The sequence below is a fragment of the Microtus ochrogaster genome, chromosome 8, assembly GCF_000317375.1.
Source record: "Microtus ochrogaster isolate Prairie Vole_2 chromosome 8, MicOch1.0, whole genome shotgun sequence".
Taxonomy (NCBI): domain Eukaryota; kingdom Metazoa; phylum Chordata; class Mammalia; order Rodentia; family Cricetidae; genus Microtus; species Microtus ochrogaster.
In genome coordinates, this window is record NC_022015.1 from 67,400,668 (window position 1) to 67,409,591 (window position 8,924).

The 8,924-nt window shown below is 37.5% G+C and overlaps 2 protein-coding genes across 3 annotated transcripts in view; both read left to right on the forward strand.

Annotated features, from left to right (window-relative positions):
- The window catches only part of LOC101998871 (cytochrome P450 2C27-like), a 95,398-nt gene extending 93,288 nt beyond the window's left edge, over positions 1-2,110 (forward strand). Inside the window, exons 8-9 of one of the 2 annotated variants that reach the window (XM_005352223.2) lie at positions 510-651; positions 1,594-2,110. In XM_005352223.2, coding sequence (XP_005352280.1) covers positions 510-651; positions 1,594-1,775 — 324 coding nt within the window. In that variant the 3' untranslated portion in view covers positions 1,776-2,110. The remainder of the gene's footprint in view (positions 1-509; positions 652-1,593) is intronic. The other variant, XM_005352224.2, reaches the window with a different exon arrangement.
- A 1,623-nt stretch (positions 2,111-3,733) lies between these two features.
- The window catches only part of LOC101988908 (cytochrome P450 2C25-like), a 44,807-nt gene continuing 39,616 nt past the window's right edge, over positions 3,734-8,924 (forward strand). The window contains exon 1 of the mRNA XM_013348017.1: positions 3,734-3,753. Within this exon, the coding sequence (XP_013203471.1) occupies positions 3,734-3,753 (20 nt within the window). The remainder of the gene's footprint in view (positions 3,754-8,924) is intronic.

An 8,924-nucleotide genomic window follows, 5' to 3' on the forward strand; every position in this document is an offset into this window, starting at 1 on the left:
TACAAGACTGAACACATATACTTCTGCATATAGCCTTGCATTTTCTTTCTTATAAATACAAAGATAGATTCTATAAGTGAGAGAAAAGGAGTGGCTTTGTCTTTCCAAATCTTCCTTATTGTACTTAATGAATGGACTCCTATTTTTTCAAAACCCTCAGTGAAATTTTCTACTTGGAACCTGATTCACATGAGGGCTATGTAGACATATGTGATGAACTGGAGCAGTCAGTGTTCAGAGAAGCATGAGTTCAATCTAAAGGAGAGAAGAGACTCAGAAGTTTTAGTCCAAATACTCATGTGAAATGTCATTGAAGTCACATCAGCTACAACACTGTGCCTGACCTCACACTTCTCCCTGCTCCTTAACTGCTCTGTCTGTTGAAATGTCCCTACTTTTCTTTGTATTTAATTACAACTATGCAGCAGAAGGCGAACCTGGATATTTTCCCGATTTGTCTTAGCTCTATGATTTCTTTTAACTTTATTTGTTTTTGTGTGTTGTTATAGGGAACAACGGTAATAACATCACTGACATCAGTGCTGAATGACAGCAAGGAATTCCCCAACCCAGAGATATTTGACCCTAGCCACTTTCTAGATAAGAATGGAAGCTTTAAGAAAAGTGACTACTTCATGCCATTTTCAGCAGGTAATAGAAATTCATTTCCATGGATGCAGGGACGTGAGGATCTGTGGAGAATTACAGAGTGGCCCCCTAATGGCCAGTGATCAGGAGTATGACTTCAGTGTTTATGTGTGTCATGATAAAAAGATTTCTTCTTTGTCAGGTTATGAAAGTGAGGCTTTAATTGTTAATCCACTGTTCAAAATTCAGAAAGCTGGAGTACAGTGTGTTTGTATTCTTCCTTGAGCTACATCACAGAAATACCAAAGAAAGCAAAGGCCATTTACACTTTACTCACTGTGAAAATGGAGACGTCATAATTTATATTCAGGTCTTCTTTGCTGTGTCACTCACCTCCATACGCAATTATGTAATTACAAGTCACCAAAATAGTAAAAATTACTGAAGCATCCCAAGTGCACTTGGTAAACACCCAAATGAATAATGCTTCTTAAATTTCAGTTATGTAGGCCAATGAGAAAGACTCCCAGATCTCTGAGTTATTGGGGATATCGGTACATTTATCTCTCCAACTTGATATCTTAGTGCCAAAAATGGAACACCATTCTAATAAATGATTCCCTAGTTGCCTCAAAATTCATGGGGTGTGCAGAATCATAAAAAGAACTCACTTATCATTAATAGAATTTCATGAATAGATCAGAGAGTTATTTTTGATAAATAACACAGACTTCCTCCTCAGTCTCTTAGGCAGCCTGATTACAGATTTGAATAACTATAATTACTTAAAAAGTATTTTTGAACAATGTATTTCTTAATTGTATAGGCTAACTGAGAAACAATTATGTTCCACATTTTTCTGTTTGCCGAATGAATTTTTCTTTCATGCAGCCAAACATCTATTCCTCCACCTAAAACTTCTCCTTCATTTATAGTCTCAGTTACAAATGCAGTGATTCTCAAATTTACAAATGAGAATAGTAATCTTTGATTTTATCCCCCCAGGAAAACGGATTTGTGCAGGAGAAGGCCTGGCACGAATGGAGCTCTTTCTATTTCTCACCACCATTTTACAGAACTTTCAGCTGAAATCGCTAGTTAATACTAAGGATATTGATACAACCCCAGTGCTCAATGGATTTGCCTCTGTGCCACCCCAATACCAGCTCTGCTTTATTCCTGTCTAACAAAGAGAAGATTGCCTAGCCCAAGCCGTACTGTTTTCTGTAATTCTCCCCTAGATCATCATTCACCTCCTTCCCCATCTTGGACAAAATGCCCTTCCCTCCTCTCAGGTATTCCCATTCTGTACCCAGGAAACACCTGTTAACTATTTTGCAACTTGTTGATTCACAGTAGAAATATATTGTTATATTCTGTTCTCTGCAACTGTGTTATTATTCCTTTTGCTAATGTGTATCTGGTCTTTAATTAAAATAGAACTTGACTTCAAATCATGTAATAGAATCCATGGTCATTTTCTTCTGTATGTTTTCAGTAATAAATAAGTTTGATTTGTGCACCTGTTCTTAGACTTGCTTACAGTTTAGGTAAGAAGCAAAATAAGATAAGAGTTTCCTACACATCGTGTTGGTCCACATGTCATGAAGCGTAGGGATTGTAAGAGTGGGTGCTAGAGAGATATTTCATTCACTGAAGTGCTTGCCCATTAATCCTGAAGACATGGTGGTGTGTTCTTGTTGTACCAACACTGGGTAAACAGAACAAGAGATCCTGGGAGCTTGCTAGACATCCAATCCAGCCTAATTAGTGACCCTTGTTCCCAAGAGTTATGCCCTGTCTCTGAAAACAAACTTGTCAGCTCCCGAGAAACAACATACAAGCTTCATTTCTGATATCCACATATGTATGTGTACATGTATAGACATTCTCTTACGTACAGGCACTTGATTATGCACACATTCACATAACCACATATATACAAGAAATACCGAGTATGAAGAGGAAGACGGTACAAGGCTCTTTCTGAACATCACTTAGACTCACAGGAAGTATTTGGATTTCAAACAAATAACCAGTGTCCATGAGTAGCTCCAGTTAGAGGATAAGTCACAGGGAGGGGTGCAATTGCAGGGTCAGGTCATGCCTTGCTTTGCAGATAGTGTCAATAAAAGATAAATGTTTAAACACACTTTTGCCTTGATGTTCTTAGGTTAGAACTGAGCATGCATTTTGTTTCTCTATTGCTAACCATGAGTTCCATTTGCATCACTTCTCTTCCCCCCAAAAATAATAGTCCCAGGAGGAGTCAAATTTCTATAATTTCTAGATGAATTATTCCCTTCCCACTGCATTACAAGTAATCTAATGAGAAGTGTCATTACTGATTATCCCTTCCCTAACTTAATCTTAGATAAGTCACTTTGCCTGGAATTGCTAATTCCTACCTTGGGTTCTCTTGCAGATTTATGTCTGCACATACATTAGTGCACAAGCACACATTCACAATGCTATTTGATCTATAATACAGATTGTTGTGGTACAAAATGTGACTTTTAATAAGTGGGTCAAAGTAGTAATATTTTTACGTTTATGTATCTTCCTAGTTTCCTAAGAACACTTTACTCCACTATTCTCAGGCCTTTATACCTGCAATCAGACTTGCCACCTGTTTTCCTGAGTATTTGTGTTGCAGTCAGATTCCATAGGAAATTATCAGTTATAAGACCATGTGCACCAATTGCTTTAATAAATTAATTCTCATTCATCTATTACCTTTATGTCTCTCTATCACCCCCCCTCATATATGTATGCATTTTGTCTCTCCTTTCTATGTCTGTCAACTTCTGCTTCTCAACTTCTATTAACTTCTATCAACTTCCGCTTCTTAAGAAACCTGAGTGTAGTGGCATTTCATTTTTATTTTAAATAATAAAGATTGTCTGATGGTCAGAAAAAATAAAACAGCCATACAGGCCACCCTTACAGACCAGGCAGCAATGACACACACCTTAAATCTAGTAACCACATTGACACACACATTTAATCCCAGTAGCCATACTAGATTTCCATAGAATCCAGGTGGTGGTGGTGTACTCCCTGAATCACAGAACTAGAGAGGATTATAAAATGGAGGGAGACAGCTCTCAGTCTCATTCTGAGGTTTCCAGTAGGCACGTTCACCATGTTTGGACTGAAGTCAAGGTAAGAGCCAGTGGCTGACTGCTTACTTTTCCGGGCTTCAGGTTGAATTACAATATCTGTCTCTGAGTTTTTATTAATTGTGTGTCACTTGAGCATTTAAAGAGATCATTTTCTTGACATTGCTTTTATTGTTTCTTTTGAAGTTAACTGGGCATACACTTCTAGAGTATAAATAATTTATATATTTGGTATTCTTTAGGAATTTTTAAATGTGTTATAAAGTGCCGTGTTGCTTTTGGAGAATTAGATTACGTACTGTTTCTATGCCCTTCATTAGAATTATAGTATTCCCCTTGATATCCTAAAATATCTTTTCTCACTCTTTTGTAACAAAAATTTACTGTAAAATTTCTCATTTACTTGTAGTGAGACTCTTCGGCTCATGACATATTTTCTTTTATTGAAGAGAATCCTACTGAATACTTTGTGGGCCCCAACAATTATTCCCCGTTGCTTTCACATTGTTTACAATTTTTATTCCTTTTATATCACGTGTATATTTATGTATTTATACACGTCAAATCATAAATTTCATCATACATATTATGTGTCTCTGGTTAACTTATACATTTGCATATAACACTATATTCCTAACTCTTATGAATTCTTTGATTTATTTTTACTGAACTAGATGGTTCTGCAGGTGAAAGCACTTATGCCGCAAGAATGAAGATCTGAGTTCAGATTCCCAACTTCCATATGAAGACTTGGCATATTTGTACATTTCTGAAACCCAGTACCTTGATTTAGCCACTCCTTATGTGTGAATCCAAACTTCCATACACTGACCAAGACACACACCTCAGCTGCTCCAGCCTACAGGTTCCTTGAGCCACCTTTCAACTTCAATGTTCAATGATACCCTGCAGACCTTAACAGACTAATTTAGCCTGATAATCCTTTCCAAACACCCACCACAGCCTTAGATATTCTCCTTAACACCAAACTTGAACCAGGACAGGTTTCCTTCATATCAGCCAATCTCCATGTATCCACCATCTGCATTCATTTAGATTATATTAAAAATATAATCTACACCTGAGTGGTTTCCACGAAAAACCAAACAGAAGTCTGGTGAAAATGAGCAACAGGAGTTGAAAATATAATTCAAATATAATTCAATCAGGAGATGGAATTACTGAAGAGGAATAGAGATGAAATGAGTATGGAACTGCAAAGCACAATAACCAAGTAGAAAATTCAAGGGAAACCCTGACAGGATCATTAATAAATCAGAAAATAGATTGCCAGGAAAGAAAGATACAGAAAAGGATTAAGACAAAATGAGGAAAGAACATGAAAAAAATTAAAAAAAGCATGAAATGAATATGTAGGGAATGTGATATTGGATTTTTGAGTTATAGGAATAGATTAAGGAGACTATTTATAGATCAGTGCCATACATCAGATCTTCAATAAAAACATAGAAAACTTCCCCCATAGTACAAGAAGCACACACAACACCAAAAAGAAAAGATCAGAAAAGAAACTTCTCACAGCATTTCATGATTGGAAAACTAAGTATATAGAACATAAAAACAGTATTGAAAGCTATCAGAGAAAAACACATATCATATATGAAAGAAAACCCATCAAAATAAATGGTTGTTTTCTCAAAAAAATGTTGAAAGCCAGAAGAGCTTAGAGCAATGTATTCCAAATCTTAAATGAGCACAGCTTCCAATGTAGAGTAAGTATGTAACAAAACTGTCTGTCACATATGAAGGAGGAAAGAATCCACCGTGTGAATAGCTTACAAATGTTTATCCCTCTCTCTGTTCTTTTCCCAGTAAGTCTCTTGGCTGACCTTGTGGCAATTAGCCAGGTACTGCTAAGGGCTTCTACCTTTCCCAGCTAAAAAAGTGAAGTGTTTTAGAAACAGGGTTGCTATCTTATATTCCGAAGGACATATGTCTACTCTGCCATGTAAGTCTGCTAAATCTGTGGAGGATGCTCATACATATATTCCTGAATTGGGTATTAAGACAGCTATATTTTGTGTTTATAATAGGCATAGGGGGGTAAAAAAGTTGCACTGTGCCAAATCTCTTCCTGATAGCACCATAGAATATTAGACCCTCAAGAAAGGAAGCTACAGATGCTTTTAGATGATGCTTTCTGGGTTATTGAAGCCAAAATTTCCAAGGAGAAAAACATTAAGGAGCTGGTACGTATTTCCAGGAGACTGATTGAAAGTGAGGATGATGAAGAAAAAGCAAAAGATAAAGATGATGTGGATAATGCACAAACTACAGAATGGCTGCTTACCTACTAAGGGTAATGCTCTGCCTACAAGTCTTGATCAGGACAGTTAAGAAATAACAGATTGTAGGGCCTGTGTTCTTCCTTGCCACCTTCAGATCAGCTTTCATCTATTGCTCCCTGACGAGATAGAAAGTACGTTGTTCTGATTGCCTGATCACCTATAGCTTCCTCTGGAGCATCTTCTACCTCCTGCCCCTCATGAATGCCTTCTTGTACCCCTTGCTTTCATTGCCTCAAGGTCTAAGGAATACACAGCCTCTATTGTGAAGTGTTTCACATGTGACTGCACAGATGCAACTCCTACCCACAATATTTGTCACCTGTACTGGCCATCACAAGTGCTAATGTTTATCTAAAACTGAGTTATTAACATGACATCACTGGAAAATATAAATTATTACTATATACCAATTCAGTAATTTCCCTTTGGCATGCTCCTAATAACAAGCATTCTTGATTGTTGGACCAGATGCAGCTGTGATCTGTGTTGATGTCTGTGGCTCCGAACACCACAGAAGGCTAGATGATAAAGCTGTACAGAGTTAGACCAGGTCCTCATTGGCTGTACCACTAGGGAGAACTAACAGCTCCTGCCCTTCACTGGCTGAAGCATCCAGGAAACTATACTTATATATGGCCAATAGTGAGACAGGAGAAAGGATAGGCAGAACTGTCAGGCAGAGAGATTATATAGAAGGAGAAATCTTGGAGAAAGGAAGGAGTGAGAGATGGAGAAGGACATAGGGGGCAGCCACCCAGCTACACAACAATCCTTAGCGTAAGAGTGAAAGTAAGATTTAAAGAAGTAAGAGATCAGGGAAATCCAAGAGACTAAAGGTAAACAGGATAACATAAGTTAAGAAAAGCTGTCAAGAAACATGCCAAGCTAAACCTGGACATTTATAACTAAGTATAAGGCTCCTTCTGATTTATTTAGGAGCTGGGTAGTGCCCCACAAAAGAGCCCAAAGAGTAAAACAACAAACTACAGCCAGTGATGTAAGATATGTCTGTCCTATGACTGCACAGGTTCCCACATGATTCTAAGGCAGGTCTAAGGCTCCATCTGTAAGCTCTGATCTTAGCACAGGGACATCAGTCTCTGCCTGTCACATCTCACTGAATTGCAGCAAACAGTGAAACCAGTGCAACATTCTCTGCTAGCTCCACCCACCAGGTGCAGGTTTACTCTCTCTTCAGGTCATGGGGGTTGGGGAGGGTGGTGGTGACAGTTCATGTTGTTCCAGAAGGTCAATATGCAGATACACAAAGGGAATGGGGCAATGAAGTGTTATCACAACTGGTTCAGTACTGGTTTAGAGTCCAAGGCAATGACTTTTCCCTTCCAAATGTATCCACTGCTTCTGGCTAAACTAGGGAAGTAGATGCAACAGAGACATGCCTTGATTCCTAAATCCTTCAGTATAACTTTTCTTTCTATTTTACCTAGGTTGGGCATTATAAATTCTCAGTTGGCTTTCTTAGTTCTTGAACTTGGTCTAAGAACACCTAATTGAATATTGTGTCTGTACAAATATGAACACTGGAGAACATTACTATTCACTCTTTGAAAAATTGTCTGAATAAGTCACAAGAACAGCCAACTAGAGTAGCACAGATTCATAAAATGATAAAAATATTAATTACACACTCGAAAACACACTGATTTCAGGACATACCTATGAAATATTTGAACAAATCTCTGCTTTCCCTCTCCTCTTACCTCTTATTTACATTTTTAAAATTAGGAATTCAAATTTTTATAAGTGTTAAAACAAGGTAGATACTTAAGATACTGGCAATACAACCATTTTCTTTATTTTAGTTGTCAGATCCCACTATGTCAAAAACGTATTGTTCTAGAGGATTTTGCTTGTGGATGTTACTTCCTTGAAAGAGGAGGTAAGCATGAAGGCTGACTGACTATTTAGAACTGCCATGCTTCCATCTAATCTGCCTTGCAAACCTCACAGCTTTGCAAATCTTTACACACTGTCATTTTAGAGTGGCGGGTAGGTTGCTCAGGTTGGTCATGTAATATATGTTATTACCTATGTGGCTTAGGGGAAGTGAGCTGGAGACTTTGTGGTCCTCCTGATCCTCAGAGGTCAGGCTCAAACCCTCTGGTGACCTTAGTTCTTCTCAGAGTTGGGGAGCTCACTATAGGACTTCCTGTGTTCACAGGAGCCATATACACTCTGCAGGTGCCCTGTCCCCGCTGCTGAGCACCTGCTGGCTCATTTGAAATTATTATGTGGAATGAGAAAGCCAGTTTTTCTTTTCTTATTTTCTAATCCAGTTGCATAACTAAAATAATCACTGTGATTTTTGTTTATATCTCCATACATTTGCCCTAACCAAAGATTTTCTGCTAATTGATAAAATAATAATATTGAGTCTCCAGGTTTGTTTAATAAATGTTTTTATGTTTTAAGAAAAAATAAGAACTTCATGTGATGAAGAGGCTAGTATGTTACAAGTCTAGAACTAAATGACTGGAGGCCAGCTCTGCTTCCATTGCCGCAATATTCCTCCCAAATCTGTATGTGATTATGAGGTAATCTTTTTAAATGTGTATATATATATATATGTATATATATATATATATATATTCCCTGACTTTGACAAACTAAAATACTAAGAATTTTAGAAGACATCAGAGGCCTGTACTTGAGTTTTCTTCATATTTTATAATCACCTTACCTAATGCTTCCATTGGTAAATTTGACAAAGGTCTCCATTTATGGTGTTCTTTGCAATTGTTCCCATGTTGGAACAAGATATTGGCAGACACCATTATTCCAGTTTTTTTTAGCTGTGGTCCATCATACTTTGTTCCAGAATAAACTATTTCTTTTTATTCTTTTGAGTGAGAACTACTTTTTCAGACATGAAAGAGAGACTGTT